Genomic DNA, 22,352 nt, shown 5'->3' with positions numbered 1-22,352 from the left:
GGTACGGGTGGGAGGTTCTCTTCCCTGAGGACATTAGTGACTTAGTGGGTTTTCACGATGATCCGGTAGCTTTTCCTGGTCATTTGCACAAGCCCACAAATGACTTAACGTATTGAATTCAATCCCACAATTTGCCATGGTGAAATTTGAACTTGCAATCACTGGATTGCTAATCCAGTAACAGTGGCACCACTGTATCCTGTAGCCTGGAGTTCTCAATCTGCAGTGTTTTAACGCTGACTAGCTCATTTGTTTAAAATAACACTGATCGGATAATCCAGGTTAGTGCGACCATATAGGAGGGGGCATCACAGCCTGGTCTAATCCTGCCCATATTATGTCCAAAACCTCCCTTCATCTCTTCTCCCTATATGCCTGTAGATTCAACACCCCCAACTTTTTACCTCTGGGACCTGGGTTCAGATCCAGCCCTGTCATCTATATGTTGACTATAGAAGTACTAAATAAAATGAGTCTGGGCAATCTTAATGCAGTTGCTAGTGGGCGTGGTCATGACACAAAATTGCCTCTAATTGGGCAATCTCACTCAGATGGGTTACATGATGGCTGGTATTGAAAATGAGGAAAGTGTCACTGGTGCGGGGGGGTGGTTTCCTGGGGTTGGGGCTGAGGTGTAGAGGGAATTTTACTCTGTATCTAACCCGTGCTGTACCTCCCCTGGGAGTGTTTGATGGGACAGTGTAGAGGGAACTTTACTCTGTATGTAACCCCTGTTGTACCTGACTTTGGAGTACTTGATGAGACAGCGTAGACAGAGCTTTACAGTACATAGGTTAGACGTGACTTAGAGGTATGGTGCTGGCACTGGGTGAATGAAATGGGAAGTGTTCCATTCTTAGCAGTAACATTTCTCACCTTGATGAACACAACGTTCCTCCTTCAATCAATAACACCAAACGCACAGGTGAGCTGCTGTTTGTCCTGTTTGTGATCTCTTGGTGTTCACAAAACGCAACAGTGACTGCACCAGAAGAAAATTAATGTGCACTACTTGAAAGGTTCCTGCGCAAAGTAAGAGTGTTATAAATGGAATTTATTTTTATATAAACATATTGATTGCAAGCCTGTTCTCACTGGTACTGCTGCATAACCCATCATTGCTCAAGTATTCACATTACAGTAAAGTTCTGCATCCTGCTCATTTTCTTGTTGCAGGTTCCGACCCATTTCTGTGTTCAGGGAATCCGACGAGGAAAGCAGTGGTTTTACATGCTGTGCGTTCTCTGCCAGGGAGCGCTTTCTGATGTTGGGGACCTGTACTGGAGAACTCAAGCTCTACAATTTATTCAGCGGCCAAGAGGAAGCCACATATGCCTGCCATAATTCCGCCATTACACACCTAGAGCCATCCAAGGTAAGTGACATATCATCAGGCTCCTTCCTTGCTATGGGGGGTGGACAGCCATATATACTTCTTGTAAAGAAAGATGCACTTGTACAGCATCTTTCATGACCTATGGATGTCTCAGAACGCTTTACAGCCAATTAATTACTTTTGAAGTGTAGAAACTAGGCAACCTACTTGCATACAGCAAGATCCCACAAACAGCAATGTGATGATCAGATCATCTATCTTTTAGTGATGTTGGTTAAGGGATAATTGGCCAGGTCACCGGGGAGAATTGACCTGCTGTTCTTCAAAATCTTCCCATGGGATCTTTTATGATAGGGAAGTCAGGGCCTCAGTTTAATATCTTATTCGAAAGGTAGCACCTCCGACAGTGCAGCACTCCCTCAGTACTGCACTGGAGTGTCAGCCTAGATTTTTATGCTCGCGTGCCTGAAGAAGAAACCAATTATCCGCTCCCCAATGGCTCCGTGGCTTTAGTCAGTGAGTAGCTGAGCCATCCCTAGTTCGATCTCCAGCGTGTGGTGAATTATCTGATCTGAGTCGGGTGGTAGTCGTATAGGTAGCCTAGGGTTCCCGCTCCTGAACGCTGTTCAGTGAATCCTATGGGGAAACTGCGATGATCCCCCTCGGTCACATGCCTTAACAGACGGTCACTATGTAGGCTCCAACCTGCAGGGTGTCCGCTTTTGCTAGGATACAGGAGTGCGACCAGCACCCCATCAGGAATATCTGCCTTCAGGACAGGCCGGGGGTAAACCACAGCAAGTGATGGTTTATAGAATCTTTCACAATGTGAAGGCCTTGGTGACAGTATTCAGGCTACTCCTCGATTCTTATGCTCTGACCTGGTTTGCGGGTTTGGTTATTCCTTTTGATTTGATCTCTTCTCCTCCTTTGTAGCCACTTCCTAAAACATGTATTTCTAACCCATGTATCTCCAATCAGCGCATTGTTGTGCACCATCTCTCTTAATTTCCTGCCAGGTCTGCTGTATAATCGGCTAGAGATTTATCCTCTGGCTTCCCTCACTGTGTTGAGGTACCTCCCTAGATTGTCCTGACCAAGACTGGAAAGCTACTGTTGGGGAAATCGCAGCTGCTGGCCCATGCTCTGTTCCTGGCGATGTGTCTGTGTTCTTGCCAATGTACCAGTCATGGGACTGGTCTAATGGTGGAAAGATGAGGGGCAGGGGTGGCAGAGGTAGACGCCTGGAAAATCAATAAAGAAAGAACATACATTGCTATAGCATCTTTCACAATGTCCCAAAGTGCTTCGCAGCCAATTAAGTCTTTTTTGAAGTAAAGTCACTGTTGTAATGTAGGAAACACGGCAGCCAATTTACAAACAGCAAGCTCCCACAAACAGCAGTGAGATAATGAGCAGGTAATGTTTCGAGACGTTGGTTGAGAGATCGTGTAGCAGTAGCCGTCGAACCTTTATTACCTCATGTGTATGTCAAACCCGATAATTAATCCTTTTGTAATTTCTGTGCATGTACACTTGCAGGATGGGTCCTTGTTGTTGACATCAGCTAGTTGGGGCCAGCCTCTCTCTGCTCTCTGGGGAATGAAGTCTGTCTTCGACATGAAGTAAGTGAAGATGATTTTCACAAGTGTGACGATTATCGGTGCCAGAGGTGAAAGGACAGCATAATACCACACTGTGTTGTCCAGTAGCCTTACCCTGCCAGATCTATCCTTTCAGGCCAGGTTTTTAGAGCCTTTCTTTAGCCTGACTTATGGTAGAACACTACAAAGGGACAGGTGTACTGCGTGGATGAATACCTGCTCCTCAGCAAATGTTTGTCCAAGGATTTGCAATTGCTCATGGTTTGATCTAGGATTCACTGCATTACAGGACACTGACGTGGAGAATAATCCCAACCCTGAATTTGTGAAATGACTTTTGTTGGCACCATGTCAAACTGTATCGTGTTCACACATCAACTTCCAATAGGCATTGTTTGAGAGCCTTAGCTGATTGTCGTCGTGTACCCCCCCCCCCGCCCCAGCCCAGGGACATTGAGGCCAGTTGTAGTGTCTCTGCAAGTCGTAGAACTTTTTTGTTTTAGCTTCTTTTAGTATGGAAGATGTCTTTATTTTATCCTAAGACAAGGTCTGGATGTTTAAATATGTGTTTGAAAATGCCAGTTGACTTCCTGTGTTCACTTGTAAACAGGCCAGATGGGAGTGTCTGTGATGCCTTGGTGCAATAGGCTTTATTCACAGCATCCATTTCAAAGATAGCATGTGATACATCAGAGATGCGGGCATGTACCTGCATATCTTGAAGCGATGTGGGCATGTACCTGCATGTTTTGAAGAGATGCGGGCATGTACCAGCGTGTCTCGAAGAAGTACGGGCATGTACCAGTGTGTGATGTTTGAAGTATCATAGAAATTTACAGCACAGGAGGCCATTTCGGCCCATCGTGTCCGCAACGGCCGACAAAGAGCTATCCATTCTAATTCCACTTTCCAGCTCTTAGTCCGTTGGCCTGAAGGTTACGGCTCTTCAAGTGCACATCCAAGTACTTTTTAAATGTGGTGAGGGTTTCTGCCTCTACCACCCCTTCAGGCAGTGAGTTCCAAATGAAGACATTTCCCCCTCAAATCCTCTAAACCTCCTAATGACTTTAAATCTATGCCCCTTGGTTGTTGGCTCCTCTGCTAAAGGAAACCTGTCCTACCAATCCACTCTATCTAGGCCCCTCATAATTTTATGCACCTTCTCTGTTCCAAAGAAAACACCCCCAGCCTATCCAATCTTTCCTCATAGCTAAAAATTCTCTAGTCCAGGTAACATCCTCGTAAATCTCCTCTGCACCCTCTCTAGTGCAATCACATCTTTACTGTAATGTAGTGACCAGAACTGCATGCAGTACTCTAGCTGTGGCCTAACTAGTGTTTTATACAGTTCAAGCATAACCTCCCTGCTCTTGTATTCTATTCCTTGACTAATAAAGGCAAGTATCCCGTATGCCTTCTTAACCACCTTATTTATCTACCTGGCCTGCTAACTTCAGCGATCTGTGGTCCTGCACTCCAAAGTTCCTCTATTCCTTTACACTTCTCAGTGTCCTACTATTTAATGTGTATTCCCTTGCCTTGTTGGCCCTTCCCAAATGCATTACCACACACTTCTCCTGATTGAATTCTGTTTTCCACTGTTCTGCCCACCTGACCAGTTCATTGATAGCTTCCTGCAGTCCGCAGCTTTCTTCTTCATTATCAACTACACAGTCAATTTTAGCATCATCTGCAAACTTCTTAATCATACACCCAACATTCAAGTCTGAATCATTGATATATACCACAAAAAGCAAGGGACCTAGTACTGAGCCCTGCGGAACCCCACTGGATACAGCCTTCCAGTCACAAAAACACCCATCCACCAGTACCCTTTTGCTTCCTGCTTCTTGAGTAGTTCAATTCCCTGCTTTACTGAGTATGAATGTGTTGCTGCTGGGATACCCAGCCTGAGGACTAATGGGAGAATTACTCTGGTAAAAGTAAAGACATACATGTTGTGCTGGAAAGAGGAATTATTTTTGTCCTGAGGAGACCTAACTGTGGATCTTGTTGAGAGCTCCAAGCGAGCCTGACCAGCACTCGGCCTGGCGCAGATGTCTGAATGGTTGCTTTGGATGTGTTCTGCTGGAAGTAACTTTGCACTGGTGTTCTCAATGTTTCAGGCACTCCTTCACAGACGATCACTATGTGGAGTTCAGTAAACTCTCTCAGGACCGAGTCATTGGGACAAAGGAGGAAGTGGCTCATGTGAGTAGTTTGGTCACGGCCTGTATCTGAATGGAATAGTTGAATGGCAGTTGAACCTGCGAATGCCCCAGTGACTAAAGGCAGCAGCCTCTGTACTAGTAATCTGTGCAGCTCAGACGATCTCCGGTGTGTGCTGAGTTAGAGGATCTAACCCTGGCTGAGGAAGGAGAATAAATCAGCCATGGCTCCCACTGCTGTTCACTATCCAATGAGTCCTGCTGGAAGGTGCGCTGTGTGAACTGAAGCCACATCTTCGGCCCTCACTACAAACTCTCTATCCTCGCCACCAATTCTTCTCCTCCCCGGCCAACATCACAGGCTGTATCAAACTGCGTTCTATTCCACCCTGTATTTTTCTCTGTCACAAAGATTACCTGCTTCCATGTCGCCCACAACATTACCCATCTCCGCCCGTGCCTCAGCCCATCTGAAACCCTCATCTATGCCTTTGTCGCCTGCAGACTTGACTATTCCAATGCTCTCCTGGTCGGCATCCCATTCTCCACCCTCTGTAAACTTCAGCTTATCCAGAACTCTGCTTCCCATATGCTATCCCCCACCATGACCTGCTCGGCATTGGCTCCCAGTCCCCAAATACCTCAAATTTAAATCCCTTTGTGACTTTGCCCCTCTCTATCTCTCTACCTTCCTCCAGATCTACAATGCTGCCCCCAAACTCCCTGTTCCTCTGACTCTGGCCTGTTGTGCATCCCCCCACTCGCTTTGCCCCACCATTAGTGGCTGTGCCTTCAGCCACCTAGGCCCCATATTCTGGCATTTCCTCCATCGGCCCCTCTTCCTCTACACCTCCCTCTTTAAGACCCTGCTTAAAACCCAACTCTTTGATCAACCTTTGGTTACTCTTTCTAATATCTCCTTCTTTGGATCTGTGTCCATTTCTACCCTTTGCATTTCTGAGAAATTCCGTGGGACTTTTTTCTACGTTAACGGCGCTGAATAAATTATGATGGCATTTGGGCCTGTACATTTCGCCAGAACTCGATCCAGTTCCGAGTGCGCACAGATCTGCAACACAATTCTAATGCAGCATTAAATTTAGCAAACTCACTCAAACCCTTAGCTCTGGGAAATGGGAACAAATGTTGCCGTAAGGAGTGTTCATCTGATGAGATTGAGGAATATTGTTGGGGCAAAGTAAAGGAAAGTTTTCTTTGCTTCAAACTATGATGTATCTGATGAAGAGTGCTTCGTACCTGACAGTGCTCAAATTGCAAAGTGTTCATTCTCCCACGCCAACATAACTCACCATGAGCACACAACGTACACGCACTCAGTATTTTTTTCAGTGTTTTTTTTCTGTCCATAGATATACGATATCCAGACTGGCCAAAACATCCTCACTCTCTACAACCCTGACTTAGCCAACAACTACAAGCGGAACTGTGCGACCTTTAACCCCACAGATGACTTGGTGCTAAACGACGGAGTGTTGTGGGATGTGCGTTCAACACAGGCCATTCACAAGTTTGATAAGTTCAACATGAACATCAGTGGAGTGTTCCATCCAAATGGGCTGGAAGTTATCATCAATACAGAGATTGTATCCTTCAGTCACATGAAGCAGTGCACTAGGGTCTAGTATGTTGTATGACACAAAATGGTCATCTGTTTAAATAAATTTGAAGTGATTTTTGAAAGGGAGAATCTTACTCCCTTTTCTGAAGATGTAGATTTTTAACTGGAGTCATCATCATAGGCGGTCCCTCGAAACGAGGATGACTTGCTTCCACGCCAAAAAAGGATAAGTTCACAGGTGTTTCAATGAAGAACCTAATATTCCAGGTCCTGAAGGGTGGAAGATGCCTATGTGTGGATTTTTTTAATGTGAAGTGGCCGTTGCACACCAGCCACCACATGGGCTCGACAGAGCTAGATCTTGGTTCAGTGGCAAGGATTCCCCAAGACAACTGGAGACCTGCTCTGCTGCCCGGACCTAGTGCGCACATATCGCAATGTGGGCTGGCCCGTGCTGCCCCTGGCCCCGAACTCACACCTCTCCTGGACCCCGATCACATCCCTCCACAATCTCTCGCCGCTCCTTCGCCCCGACCTCGCCACTCCTGCTGAATCTGCCTGTGCTCCAATCACCGACCTGGTACAGTTCCAGGGACACACCAACAAACTGTTTCTGTGCACAGACTCCCACCCCAAAAAATGTCCCCCCGCATTCACTGCTGACGGTGCTCACTTGTATATCAGACTTGGCTCAGTGGGTAGTACTCTTGCCACGGAGTCAGAAGGTCATGGGTTCAAGCCCCACTCCAGAGACTTGAGCACAAAATCCAGGCTGACACTCCAGTGCAGTGCTGAGGTGCCATCTTTTGGATGAGGCGTTAAACCGAGGCCCCACCTACCCCCTTGGCTGGATGTAAAAGATCCCATGGCACGTTTCAAACTAGAGCCAAGGACTTCTCGCGTATCTTGGCTTTCAATGTCCTATCTGGTAGGGGTCATTGTACATTATACTTTCATTTGCACTGATAGAAGGGGGGACATTAATCTGCACTTCAGCACAAAGACAATTGTCTTTGATAACTTGTTATTTTGTTTTTGGGTTGTGGCAGTATTCATTGCCCAAACCTGGTTGCCCTCAGGACATTAAGATCAACCACAAAGCGTGCAAAACATCACATTAGACCAGACCAGGGAGGGGCGGCAGGCTCCCTGTGTAACCCAGTTGGGTTTTTACATCATTTCCTGGTGCTAACCCACAAATCACCTGTCTTATTCATGAACTACCATCCCCTTTAAATTAAGCTGCTGTTAGATACGTTGCATTTCAGGGAACCCCAGTGTCGTCACTGGGTTTTATTTAACATATTAGTCCCAATGCACTATGGAGAAATTGCACTTCAGTGTTGAGATGTTCTTAATTCATCACAAATTGCACCACCCACTAACCATCAAGAGTATTTCACCCCAGTGCAATACAGCTCCAAATGCTTTTTACACACAACCAGAGTTTGAATGGATAAACCCTATAATCACATTTTGCTGCTTTTTTTTATTGCAGACCAAGTACTTGCCTTGCACTTCACTGAAATCCTGTTGACAACACTGGAAGGCATGATTATGTAGAATTACAATCGTAGGATGATGGACTTTGAGTTCATTTCAGGGGAAGAGACGGCCCTGCTGTAAATTGAAACCATTGAGCTGCGGTACTCAGTAGTCTGGATTATGATTCTTGTTTCGCACCAGTGTTGGATCCATTTGAACCAGCAGTTTCTTGGTGTTACATTGAGAGGACAGTGCACCCGCAGCAATCCATGAGGGTTCCTCTGTCCTTGGGCTCTTTTGAGACTTGGAGCCCAGTGTCTTGCACTGCCTTGGACTAACGTTGAGATGCGGGGTCAGGAATAATGGTGAGGGGAGTGCCGCCCCAACACCACCAATATAAAAACGCCTTTGGTATAAGCTGCGTTCAGAAAGGAAAGTTTTTAATTAAATTTTAAACAAAATAAGACAAAAAGCAGAATGCTGCGGATGCTGGAAATCTGAAATAGAAACCGAAATTGCTGGGAATGATCGGAAGGTCAGAGAGGAAGGTAGGGTTGTTTCAGGTCAATGGCCATTCGTCGGGCAACAGGTCATTGACCTGAAACGTTACTCCAACATTCCTCTCCACAGATGCTGCCTTACCTGCGGGTTTTTTGTTTAAAACTACTACGTCTTTTTTTTTTTAAATAGATAAAAACTGTTTTTCCTCGTATTTGTTTTGCGAATTGTGGGAAGCAAGCGATGGAGCAGATGTACCTGTTACTGTAGCTGTTCATGGCATTTGCTGGCGAGCACGTTGGTGGCGTTGCTGGAGAGCAGTTCCAGTGGCCATGGGGAGTGCGGTGATTAGGCCAGCGCAAGTGCATGGGTTTTGCAGAGAGTATTGTTGGGTCAGCAGCCTGAATCCCTCTGTGCAGAGGTGTGTGGGGGGAGGGGGGGAAAAGAGAGAACGTCCTCCGTTCTAGGTGGATGCTGTACAATCATGCACACTTGTGTCATACGTCCTGGATGTGCGTAATCCTCGTGTTCCTGACGTTTTTAAACATTGCGTTCGTGATCCAACAATGTCTGAGTGGGTTCCTTAACCAAGGCTGTCTTTCAGTGGGACCTGCGGACATTCCACCTCCTGCACATGGTCCCAGCGTTAGACCAATGTCGCATTGTCTTCAACAACACCGGCACTGTCATCTACGGAGGTAAGAGCCTCGGGGAGAGGAGGAGCAAAGATTTATTCGAATTGGTGGAGATCAATTCTAAAGCATATTGGCTCTGTGTGTTTTGGGGGTTGGGGGGAATTAAACGTTTTCAGTCAGAATGCCTGTCTGCCACTTGGTGAAATAAATCATAAGATCTGGCTCAGCATTGTGTATTGTTGACCTGTCTTTTCAGTGCATCAGAGTTCCATGTCAAAAAAAGAAATTTGGATCCTTCATGAACCCACTTATCACCACAGTGCTTCACTCCTAAGTTCCTTAGGTCTCTGCTCCCACCTCCTGGCCGCAAACTGAATGCCTACTTTAGATCGAAGGGGAAGGGAACTGGTGGGGACTCACTGAATTGTGCACACACATTTGTAAAGGTGCTGACCCAGATGACATTCTCTTTCAATTCCCCCCCCCCCCACCCCCCTTGCTGGGGTACAGTTTCTCGGGGACTAGATACTCTCCAAAGCCTCAATCAAGTGGCTATCCCTAATGTGTGAGCCTAGACAGTGAGTGTCAGCAGGCATTCCGACTGCACAGGCGCCCATTTGGCCTGACCTGACATCCATTAACGTGTTGCACCAGGGCAGTGATCAGGAGCCGTGGGCCACCCCGACCTGTGTGAGAACACCACCTCAGGTCGGGGCTATAAATAGAGCTGACGCGCTGGGCCCTGGAACATTGTGGCGGAGGTGCGGCGAATGAGGGTACAAGGCCCAGAAGAGTCGAGGGCCCAGGGGCAGCACGGGCCAGCCCACACTGATGTGTGTGCGCGCTAGGTCCGTGCAGCAGAGCAGGTCTCCTGTCATCCTGGTTAACCCTTGCCACTGGATAAAGACCGAGCTCTGTCGAGCCCGTGTGGTGGCTGATGTGCAATGGTCACCACACGTTAAAAATATCCACCCACAGGCATCTTCCACCCCCTCAACTGGAGTTCAGGATGGAACATCGGGTGCTTTATTGAAACATCTGTGAACTCGTGTGGAAGCAAGTCATCCTGGTTCGAGGGACCATCTATGATGATGATCAGGAGCAGATATCCTGATCAAATTTTTTCGTCTTCTTTCACTCCTCTCCCCCCACCTCACCCCTTCCCCAACAAAACAAAATAGCATCCTGAATGATCTCTACTAGCGCAATACAGCTCAGGAACCTGGGGCAATTCCAGGTCTCTGGCTCAATACCAGACTGAGCAGTGCATTTACACAGGCAATTGGGAGCCCGTGGTGTGGGTTCAACTTCACGTTGAGCCTGTGTAAGAATGATTTATGTTCATACATCAGCAGCACCCTCCTCACTGTGAGAAGGTTGTGGGTTCAAGTCCCACTCAAAAGACTTGAGCTGGTAGTAAGTGCATAAGAATCAGGAGCGGGAGTCGGCCGTACAGCCACTCGAGCCTGCTCCGCCATTCAATAAGATCATGGCTGATCTTTGACCTCAGCTCCACTTTCCCGCCGTACCCCCATATCCATATTCCTCGAGACCTCATTTCTATTGATCTCAGCCTTGAATATACTCAATGACTGAGCATTCACAGCCCTTTGGGGCTGCGAATTCCAAAATTCCTCCTCCTCTCAGTCTTAAAAGTCTCAGGATAAGGCCTATGCCTCCTAGATCTAGACACTCCAACCCAGGGAAACAACCTCTCAGCATCTACCCTGTCAATCCCCCTCAGCATCTTGTATGTTTCAATGAGATCACCTCTCATTCTTCTAAACTCGAGAGTATAGGCCCAATCTACTCAATCTCTCCTCCTAGGACAGCCCTCTCATCCCATGATTCAATCTAATGAACCTTCGTTACGGCACCTCTAAGGCAAGTATATCCTTCCGTAGATAAGGAGACCAAACTGTGCACAGTACTCCAGATGTGGTCTCACCAAAGCCCTCTACAACTGTAGCAAGACTTCCTTACTCTGTAGTGTAGATTAACACTCTAGTGCAGTACTGAGGGAGTGATGCACGTGTTGGAGCTACTGACATTAAGCTGAGATATCAAACCGACTCCCATCAGTTGGTTCAGATTGATGTTAACAGTGGATGTTTTGGACTAGAGCAGTAGGTTGCATGCTGATTTAGATCACTTAGGGGTGTGGGTCCACTTGGCAAATATCCTTCAGTGTGGACAAGTGCAGTGTGTTTGAATTTGGGTTTAGAAGCCATGTGGACGTATGTATCAACAGTTATGGCTTGAGAGAAAGACCTGGGACCAACTGTCTGTAATTGATGACATTAAAGGTTCACAAGCGGTGCAAAGCGGCTGGAGGGGAGACGAGTAGACTTTTAGGTTGTATTGTTAAGATCACCAAATATAAAACATTGCACATATTTCTGCTATATAAATCTTGGGTATGTCTGTACTTGGAGCATTATGTTTAGATTTGATACACCACTCCTAGTCAAGGATATCAAGGCCTTGGTCCATAGCAAACCAACCAGAATGATACTGGACTAAAGGATCTTAGTTACCACATACAAATCTTTGAAGATGGCAGGGCAATTGGAGAAGGCTGCTTTTTAAAAAAAAAAAGTATAAGGGATCCTTGGCTTAAGAGGCATAGAGTACAAAAGCAGGAAAGTTATGCTAAACTGTTATAAATCACTGATTAGGCCCCAGCTGGAGTATTGTGTCCAATTTTGGGCACCGCACTTTAGGAAGCATGTCAAAGCCTTGGAGAGGGTGCAGATGAGATTTACCAGAATGGTACCAGGGATGAGGGACATCAGTTACGTGGGGAAACTAGGATTGTTCTCCTTGGAGCAGAGGAGGTTACGGGGAGATTCAATACAGGTGTTCAAAATCATGAGCGGTTTTGATAGAGTAAATAAGGAGAAACTATTTCTACTGGCAGGAGGATTGATGACCAGAAGACCCAGATTTAAGATACTTCGCAAAGAACCAGAGGGCAGATGAGAAATTATTTTAGGCAAGGAGTTATGATCTGGAATGCATTATCTGAAAGGGTGATGGAAGCAGATTCAGTCGTAACTTTCAAAAGGGAATTGGATATATACTTTTTTTTTAATTGAAGGGCTATGGGGAAAGAGATGGGGAGTGGGACTAGTTGGGTAGCTCTTTCACACAGACAGCACAGATACGATGGTGTGGGTGACCAGGATAGGCTCCCAAGTGTTGAGGTTACTTTGGAGAAACAAGGTTTTTAAAATGATGGAAGAATTGGATTGGGTCCAGTGCGATAGGTTATTTGAGATGGTGAGGGACAGTAAGACTATCCCAGCAAATTCCCAGTGAACATCTATGCTGTTTTGGGGATCTTGTGCACAAAACCGCCTGCTATATTTGCTTACATAACAGTTATTGCGTTGCAAAGTAATGTGTGAAGCGCTTTGCGATTTGGCATGAAGCTCTGTGAATGCGAGTCCTTTATCTGATCCCATTTTGTGCTCCAGCTATGCTGCAGGCAGACGATGAAGATGATTTGATAGAAGTGCGGATGAAGAGCCCCTTTGGATCCTCTTTCAGGACCTTTGATGCTACTGATTACAAACCAATAGGTGAGGCAGCTGAGTAGCAGCTTCAGATTGCCCCCCGTTGAGAACTGTTTCATTTCCTGTTGCTGGTCACAAACCTGCCGGGTTAGTATTGTGCGAGGTGCACGGTTACGCTCGGGGTCGTTTGATGTTGCTGCCAGCTTGTTTGTGTTCTCCTTGGAGTGTACGTTCCCTGACTTTGGTACTTCAACCCATCCACTGGCATCTTTTCCTCGGTGCACTTTGGTGCCGAGTGTCCTGCTGACACTTACATCAGTTCCTCCAGAAACGCCGCTGTGATATCAGCAAACACTTTCCCATTGCAGGCACCCCCTGCCCAGGTGCAGTACAGTTAGTTACAGAGTGAAGCTCTATTCTGCTCGAACAACATGCTTCAGCCCCAACCTCCGAAGACTGCTCCCTGCTGTAGCACGCTGACATTTCCCACACCAGCATTCTTGCGTCCTTTTGAGGTTGCCGATTTAGTGCTGGCTTGTGCTTTGTGCTATGTGCCTGTGCTCACTAGGAGCATGAGTTTAACTCATTCACCACCGGGCCCTTGCAGACCAGAGGAGGTTTTCATGCCATCAGTCTGGGCTGGTTTGGAGCCCATGTCCCAGAAGTGAGGTCCCCCAATCTGAGTTTTGTCGAGCCTTTATAAAGTGTGGCTGAGCATTTATTTTGTTTTGTTATGGACACTCCGTGTTTGTACATGCAAAAGGACGGACTGACCGACCATACTGGGCTCTTCCAGCAAATTGTTGGTCGTGAGCAGATTCCAGTTTCCCATCCCAAATTTGTGACCACCTCCCTTTAAAACAAAAAAAGATCAAATTCAGTGGAACACTTAAAACCAACATTTTCTGGTCAATTTCACACCAGACGGGGCTGGGATGATGGGAAACTGCAGCCAGTCCATCAAGATAAAGCCTGCAGATCCACTGTTAATGACAACGAGGTAATGTGCTCTTGTGATCATTTGCAGCAAAGCAGTATTTGAAATTTTCTGTCTTTCAAACCTTATTTTTAAAGCAACGCTGGATGTGAAGAGGAACATTTTCGATCTGTGCACAGATACAAAGGATTGCTATCTGGCTGTGATTGAGGTAGGTACAGTGTGCAGAACTTGCTAACACTCAAACTGTATGTTCTGATGGGAGGAGATCACTTTCTTCAATATATTTTCCTTGCTGAAGGAAGGGCATCAGTTGTTCCCCAGTATGTCAGCGAAGAGGGGCCATGTTATGTGTGAATGTTAACAGATTATGGAGGGCAGTACGGCCAAGCATGACAACACCTGCATTTCTATCCAGAGCAATTCAGGAGCAAGATCCCTGACTGATTCTCCAAGCTTCCTCGTTGCGGCTCAAGAGTGGCTAATGCTAGTTACAATGCCCCAAGTTTTGCCCAAATAATGAATCACAGACTGGGGATCAAACATAGGACCTTAATGCTACACTAAATCACTTGGAACTCGTCAGTGACTTTCAGTCTTTGAGTGGACGGTTTGGATGGGTTAGGATCTCTATTGTATGCTCTCTTTCTGTAAACACTAACTCGTTACCTAACCAGACATTAACTGTCCGCTCTTTGGAAAGAGGGTCTGCTCAAAACCATCTGTGTCCCAATTACGCCTCTGTGATGTTCTCTCCAACATAGACATCTGCTTGTTTTCTTGGTTTTGCACATTGTGGTGAGGAGCTTCACTACTGGACGAGACTTTTCTCAGACTGTACCTGTCATCAGCATCAAGTATAAGCCAGGCTAGATCTCCCAGGTCTGGCAGTAGGCCAGGCTAGATCTCCCAGGTCTGGCAGTAGGCCAGGCTAGATCTCCCAGGTCTGGCAGTAGGCCAGGCTAGATCTCCCAGGTCTGGCAGTAGGCCAGGCTAGATCTCCCAGGTCTGGCAGTAGGCCAGGCTAGATCTCCCAGGTCTGGCAGTAGGCCAGGCTAGATCTCCCAGGTCTGGCAGTAGGCCAGGCTAGATCTCCCAGGTCTGGCAGTAGGCCAGGCTAGATCTCCCAGGTCTGGCAGTAGGCCAGGCTAGATCTCCCAGGTCTGGCAGTAGGCCAGGCTAGATCTCCCAGATCTGGCAGTAGGCCAGGCTAGATCTCCCAGGCCTGGCAGTAGGCCAGGCTAGATCTCCCAGGCCTGGCAGTAGGCCAGGCTAGATCTCCCAGGTCTGGCAGTAGGCCAGGCTAGATCTCCCAGGTCTGGCAGTAGGCCAGGCTAGAACTCCCAGGTCTGGTATAGGCCAGGCTAGAACTCCCAGGTCTGGTAAAGGCCAAGCTAGATCTCCCAGGTCTATGTTGGAGAGAACAAATTGAGACAAATAGGTATGATCTGATAGCCATTACAGAGACGTGGTTGCAAGGTGACCAAGACTGGGAATTAAATATTATGGGGTATTTGACAATCCGGAAGGACAGACAAAGGAATAGGAGTTGGGGTAGCTCTATTGATAAAGGATGGAATCACTGCAATAGTGAGAAACGATATTGGCTCAAATGATCAGGATGTTGAAACAGTTTGGGTGGAGATAAGGAATAATAAGGGGGAAAAGTCACTGGTGGGCGTAGTCTATAGGCCCCTTAACAGTAGCAACTCTGTAGGTCGGAGTATAGACCAGGAAAAATGCAGGCTTGTAAAAAGGGAACAGCAATAATCATGGGTGATTTTTAACCTCCATTTTGATTGGACAAATCAAAGGGTAGCCTTGAGGAGGAGTTCATAGAGTGCATAAGGGACAGGTTCCTTGAGCAGTATGTAACGGAGCCAACCAGGGGGCAGGCTATTTTAGATCTGGTCCTGTGTAACGAGACAGGATTAATAAACAATCTCCTAGTAAAGGATCCCCTTGGAATGAGTGATCATAGCATGATTGAATTTCAAATTCAGATGGAGGGTGAGAAAGTTGGATCTCTAACCAGCGTACTAAGCTTAAATAAAGGAGACTATGAAGGTATGAGGGCGGAGTTGACTAAAGTGGACTGGAAAAATAGATTGAAGTGTAGGACGGTTGATGAACAGTGGTGTACATTTAAGGAGATATTTCACAACTCTCGAGAAAAATATATTCTAGTAAGGAGGAAAGGGTGTAAAAGAAAAGATAGCCATCCGTGGCTAACTAAAGAAATAAAGGACATATCCAATTAAAAACAAGGGCATACAAAGTGGCCAAAACTCGTGGGAGGACAGAAGATTGGGAAGCTTTTAAAAACCAGCAAAGAATGACTCAAAAAATGATTAAGAAAGGCAAGATAGGCTATGAAAGTAAAATATAAAAACAGATAGCAAGAGTTTCTATAGATATATAAAAAGGAAAAGAGTGGCTAAAGTTAATGGTCCCTTAGAGGACGAGACCGGGGAATTAGCAATGGGGAACATGGAGATCGCAGAAACTCTGAACAAATCTTTACGGTAGAGGACACGAACAATATTCCAACAGTGGATAGTCAAGGGGCTATGGGGTGGGGGGAGGAACTTAACACAATCACAATCATTAAGGAGGTGGTCCTCAGTAAGATAATGGGACTAAAGGCAGAAAAATCCCCTGGACCTGATGGCTTGCATCCTAGGATCTTAAGAGAAGTAGCGGCAGGAATTGTGGATGCATTGGTTGTAATTTACCAAAATTTCCTGGATTCTAGGCAGGTCCCAGCAGATTGGAAAATTTCAAATGTAATTGCCCCTATTTAAAAAAGGAGGTGGACAAAAAGCAGGAAACTATACACCAGTTAGCCTAACATCTGTGGTTGGGAAAATGTTGGAGTCCATTATTAAAGAAACAGTAGCAGGACATTTGGAAAAGCAAAATTTGGTCAGGCAGAGTCAGCATGGATTTATGAAGGGGAAGTCATGTTTCACAAATTTGCTGCAATTCTTTGAGGATGTAACAAACAGGGTGGATAAAGGGGAACCAGTGGATGTGGTGTATTTGGACTTACAGAAGGCATTTGACAAGGTGCCACATAGAAAATAGGTGCAGGAGTAGGCCCTTCGAGCCTGTACCACCATTCAATAAGATCATGGCTGATCATTCCCTCAGTACCCCTTTCCTGCTTTCTCTCCATACCCCTTGATCCCCTTAGCCATAAAGGCCATATCTAACTGCCTCTTGACTATATCCAATGAACTGGCATCAACAACTCTCTGCGGCAGGGAATTACACAGGTTAACAACTCTCTGAGTGAAGAAGTTTCTCTTCATCTCAGTCCTAACTGGCCTACCCCTTATCCTAAGACTGTGTCCCCTGGTTCTGGACTTCCCCAACATCGGGAACATTCTACCCGCATCTAACCTGTCCCATCCCGTCAGAATCTTATATGTTTCTATGAGATCCCCTCTCATCCTTCTAAACTCCAGTGTATAAAGGCCCAGTTGATCCAGTCTCTCCTCATATGTCAGTCCTGCCATCCCGGGAATCAGTCTGGTGAACCTTCGCTGCACTCCCTCAAGAGCAAGAACGTCCTTCCTCAGATTAGGAGATCAAAACTGAACACAATATTCCAGGTGAGGCCTTGTACAACTGCAGTAAGACCTCCCTGCTCCTATACTCAAATCCTCTAGCTATGAAGGCCAACATACCATTTGCCTTCTTCACTGCCTGCTGTAGCTGTATGCCAACTTTCAAGGACTGATGAACCATGACACCCAGGTCTCGTTGCACCTCCCCTTTTCCTAATCTGCCATTCAGATAATATTCTGTCTTCGCATTTTTGCCCCCAAAGTGGATAACCTCACATTTATCCACATTATACTGCATCTGCCATGCATTTGCCCACTCACCTAACCTGTCCAAGTCACCCTGCAGCCTCCTAGTGTCCTCCTCACAGCTCACACCACCACCCAGTTTAGTGTCATCTGTAAACTTGGAGATATTACACTCAATTCCTTCATCCAAATCATTGATGTATATTGTAAAGAGCTGGAGTCCCAGCACTGAGCCCTGCGGCACTCCACTAGTCACTGCCTGCCAATCTGAAAAGGACCCGTTTATCCCAACTCTCTGCTTCCTGTCTTCCAACCAGTACTCTATCCACATCAATATATTACCCCCAATACCATGCGCTTTGATTTTACACACCAATCACTTGTGTGGGACCTTGTCAAAAGCCTTTTGAAAGTCCAAATACACCACATCCACTGGTTTTCCCTTGTCCATTCTACTAGTTACATCCTCAAACAATTCCAGAAGATTTGTGAAGCATGATTTCCCCTTCATAAATCCATGCTGATTTGGACCGATCCTGTCACTGCTTTCCAAATGCGCTGCTATTTCGTCCTTAATAATTGATTCCAACATTTTCCCCACTACTGATGTCAGGCTAACCGGTCTATACTTAACTGCTTTCTCTCTCCCTCCCTTTTTAAAAAATGGTGTTACATTAGCTACCCTCCAGTCCATAGGAACTGATCCAGATAGACTCTGATAGACATAAAAGGTTACTACACAAGATAAAAGTTCACGAGGTTGGGGGTAATATATTAGCATGGATAAAGGATTGGCTAACAGAACACAGAGAGTCGAGATAAATGGTTCATTCTCTGGTTGGCAATCAGTAACTAGTGGAGTGCCGCAGGGATCAGGGCTGGGAACCCAATTATTTACAATCTATATTAACAACTTGGAAAAAGGGACTGAGTGTAACGTAACCAAGTTTGCTGACGATACAAAGGTGGGAGGAAAAGCAATGTGTGAGGAGAATACAAGAAATCTGCAAACGGACATAGACAGGCTAAGTGAGTGGGCAAAAATTTGGCAGTTGGAGTATAGTGTTGGAAAGTGTGAGGTCATGTACTTTGACAGAAAAATATGAAAGAGCAAGTTATTATTTAAATGGAGAAAGATCGCAAAGTGCTGCAGTAAAACGGGACCTGGGGGTACTTGTGCATGAAACACAAAAGTTTAGTATGCGGGTACAGCAATTGATCAGGAAGGCCAATGGAATCTTGGCCTTTATTGGAAAAGAGACAGAGTATAAAAGCAGGGAAGTCTTGCTACAGCTATACAGGCTATTGGTGAGGCCATACCTGGAATACTGTGTGCAGTTTTGGTTTCCATATTTACGAAAGGCTATACTTGCTTTGGAGGCAGTTCAGGGAAGGTTCACTCGGTTGATTCCGGAGATGAGGGGGTTGACTTACGAGGAAAGGTTGGGCCTCTACTCATTGCAATTCAGAAGAATGAGAGGTGATCTTATCGAAACATAGTAAGATCATGAGGGGGCTTGACAAGGTGGATGCAGAGAGGATGTTTCCACTGATGGGGGAGGGCATGATCTTAGAATAAGGGGCCACCCATTTAAAACAGAGATGAGAAATTTCTTTGAGGGTTGTAAATCTGTGGAATTTGCTGCCTCTGAGAGCTGTGGAAGCTGGGACACTGAATAAATTTAAGACAGAAATAGGCAGCTGCTTAAACGATAGGGGGATAAGGGGTTATGGGGAGCGAGCAGGGAAGGGGAGCTGAGTCAATGATTAGATCAGCCATGATTGTATTAAATGGCGGAGCAGGCTCGAGAAGCCTTATGGCCTACTCCTGTTCCTATTTCTTATGTTCTTATGGTATAGATCTCCCAGGTCTGGTATAGGCCAGGCTAGATCTCATAGATCTGGTTTAGGCCAGGTTACTTGCATGGTAAAGCTCCCTCCATAGCAGTTTATCTTTACCCCAATCTGTCAAGAATAACCCTCTCCCTCACCAGTGTGGTATTTACATTTTCCTGCTAACCCTTCTGATCTCTGAGTGAAACTGATACCAGAGACTTATTCCCATGAGAAACTGGGTTGAGTCTGCCCAAACATTTCACCTGGGACTTTCCAGCTATCCCAATGAAAGGGCTTTGACTGTGTCAGTCTCGGCTGGACTCAGACCCAGGGCTTGGAGACGAAAGGGCAGCAAAGTAATTGACTGTGCCACCCAGAGTACTGGGTATTTGCTTCACATGTTGAAAATTGTCACCATCGAACATAAACTGGTTCCAGAAAGTTTTTGATATTTGAGTCAGCTGATCTCTGTTGAGGGTGCTACAGTTAGGTTTGAGAAGATTCTAGTTTCTGCTCATTGGTCCAGTGATTTCTGCTGGAAAATGCAAGTGGTTGGACATCTGCTAAGGACAGAATTTGCTAGTGCTGTTGGGGAAAGGTAAACCAGTTTGGCAGGGGGATGGGAAGCTGAGCATAGATTCAGAAGGGAGAAAAGCAGAGCTAGAGATGGAAGGTAGAAGAGTAGTAAGAGAGTTTGGAAGGCAGAGCAAAAAAATGTTGGAAAATAGACAAAAAAGGAGTTTAGCTGTGCTTAATATATACCTAAATGCAAGGAGTCTAGGGAATAAGACAGATGAGCTGAGGGCACAGATAGACACGGGGAATATGTTATCTTGGCATTACTGAAACATGGCTTAAAGAGCGGCAGGAATGGCAGCTCAACGTTCCTGGTTACAGGGTTTCCAGACGAGATAGAGAGGGGGTTAACAAAGGGGGGTGGTGGGGGTGGCGATATTGGTTAAAGAAACAATTGCAGCCGTGAGAAGGGATGATCGGTTAGAAGGATCATCAAATGAGGCTATATGGGTTGAATGCAAGATCAAAAAAGGGGCAATCACATGGCTGCGAGTGTACTATAGACCCGCAAATAATCGGAGGGAGATAGAAGAGCACATTTCTGACGAGTACAAAAACAATAGGGCGGTAATAGTGGGGGATTTCAATGACCCTAATATTAACTGGGATGCAATCAGTGTAAAAGGTACAGAGCGCACAGAATTCCTAAATTGCATTCAGGAGAACTATTTTTAGCCAGTACGTAGCAAGCCCAACAAGGATTTAGTTTTAGGGAATGAAGCTGGGCAGGTGGAAGGAGAGCGTTTTTGTGGTAGTGATCATAATTCAGTTAGTTTTAGCATAGTTATGGATAAGGACAAAGATAAAACAGGAGTAAAGGATCTAAATTGGGGAAGGCCAATTTTACTCGGTTGTGAAGTGGACTGGAAACAGCTACTTGAAGGTAAATCAGTGTCAGCGGTAGGAGACATTCAAGAGGGAGATACAAGGGGTTCAGGGTAAACATGTTCCCACAAAGGAAAAGGGTTGGACTGCCAAATTTAGAGGATGACGAGGTGCATACAGGGTAAGATCAGGCAAAAAAGGGAAGCTTGTATCAGACATCGAGAACTCAATACTGCTGAAAGCCTAAAAGGGTATAGAAAGTGTAGGAGTGAAATTACAAAGGAAATTAGGAAAGCAAAGAGAGGGAATGAAAAAATACTGACAAGTAGAATCAAAGAAAACCCAAAGATGTTTTACAATTAAAGAGTAAGAGGATAACTAAGGAAAGAGTAGGGCCTATTAGGGACCAAAATGGTAACCTATGGGTGGAGGTGGAGGTTCGTGGGTAAGGTACTTAATGAATACTTTGCGGCTGTCTTCACGAGAGGGACGATGCCGACGTTGAAGTTAAGGAGGAAGAAAGTGAAATATAGGATGGGATAAATATAATGAGAGAGGCCGTATTAAAGGGTTTAGCATCTTTGAAAGTAGATAAGTCGCCAGGACCGGATGAAATATCTGAGGCTATTAAAAGAAGCAAGGGAGGAAATTGCAGAGGCTCTGACCATCATTTTCCAATCCTCCCTGACTACAGGAGTGATGCCAGAGGATTGGAGAACTGCTAACGTACCATTGTTTAAAAAGGGAGGAAAGGATAAACCGAGTAAATGCAGGTCAGTTAGTTTAACCTTGGTGGTGGGCAAATTATTGGAATCAATTCTGAGGAACAGTATAAACCTTCATTTAGAAAAACACAAATTAATCAAGGACAGTCAGCATGGATTTGTTCAGGGAAGGTCGTGTTTGACTAACTTGAGTGAATTTTGTAAGGAGGTAACAAGGAGGGTTGATGAGAGCAGTGTATTTGATGTAGTTTACATGGATTTTAGCAAGGCTTTTGACAAGGTCCCACATGGTAGGCTAATCAAAAAAGTAAAAGCCAATGGGATCCAAGGGAGAGTGATGGTTGACGGGTGTTTTTGTGACTGGAAGGCTGTTTCCAGTGGGGTTCCACAGGACTCGGTGATCGGTCCCTTGCTTTTTGTAGTATATATTAATGATTTAGACTTAAATGTAGGGGACATGATGAAGTAGTTTGCAGATGATACAGAAATTGGCCGTGTGGTTGACCGTGAGGAGGAAAGCTGTAGACTGCAAGAAGGTATCGATGAACTGGTCAGTTGGGCAGAAAAGTGGCAAATGGAATTCAATCTGGAGATGTGTGAGGTAATGCATTTGGGGAGGTGCAACAAGGCAAAGGAATACACAATACATGGGTGGAAACAGAGAGGTTGGAGGAACAGAGGGACCTTGATGTATATGTCCACGGATCCTTAAAGGTAGCAGGACAAATTGATAAGGTAGTTAAAAAGGCATATGGAATGCTTTCCTTTATTAGCCGAGGCATAGAATACAAGAGCAGGGAAGTTATGCTTGA

General features: G+C 45.7%; 1 protein-coding gene across 4 annotated transcripts in view; it reads left to right on the top strand.

Annotated features, from left to right (window-relative positions):
• LOC139277396 (DDB1- and CUL4-associated factor 1) overlaps positions 1-22,352 on the top strand; it is a 126,850-nt gene that overhangs the window by 83,067 nt on the left and 21,431 nt on the right. For 2 of the 4 annotated variants that reach the window (XM_070895810.1, XM_070895808.1), the window contains 7 exons: positions 1,177-1,375; positions 2,879-2,961; positions 5,067-5,151; positions 6,479-6,712; positions 9,275-9,368; positions 12,785-12,889; positions 13,898-13,971. In XM_070895810.1, the coding sequence (XP_070751911.1) occupies positions 1,177-1,375; positions 2,879-2,961; positions 5,067-5,151; positions 6,479-6,712; positions 9,275-9,368; positions 12,785-12,889; positions 13,898-13,971 (874 nt within the window). Of the gene's footprint in view, positions 1-1,176; positions 1,376-2,878; positions 2,962-5,066; positions 5,152-6,478; positions 6,713-9,262; positions 9,369-12,784; positions 12,890-13,897; positions 13,972-22,352 lie in introns of all 4 variants that reach the window. The other 2 variants (XM_070895809.1, XM_070895807.1) reach the window with 1 other exon arrangement.

The sequence above is a fragment of the Pristiophorus japonicus genome, chromosome 12, assembly GCF_044704955.1.
Source record: "Pristiophorus japonicus isolate sPriJap1 chromosome 12, sPriJap1.hap1, whole genome shotgun sequence".
Lineage (NCBI taxonomy): Eukaryota > Metazoa > Chordata > Chondrichthyes > Pristiophoridae > Pristiophorus > Pristiophorus japonicus.
The sequence above is the reverse complement of the archived record's forward strand: the minus strand, read 5'-3'. Positions and strand labels throughout refer to the sequence as shown.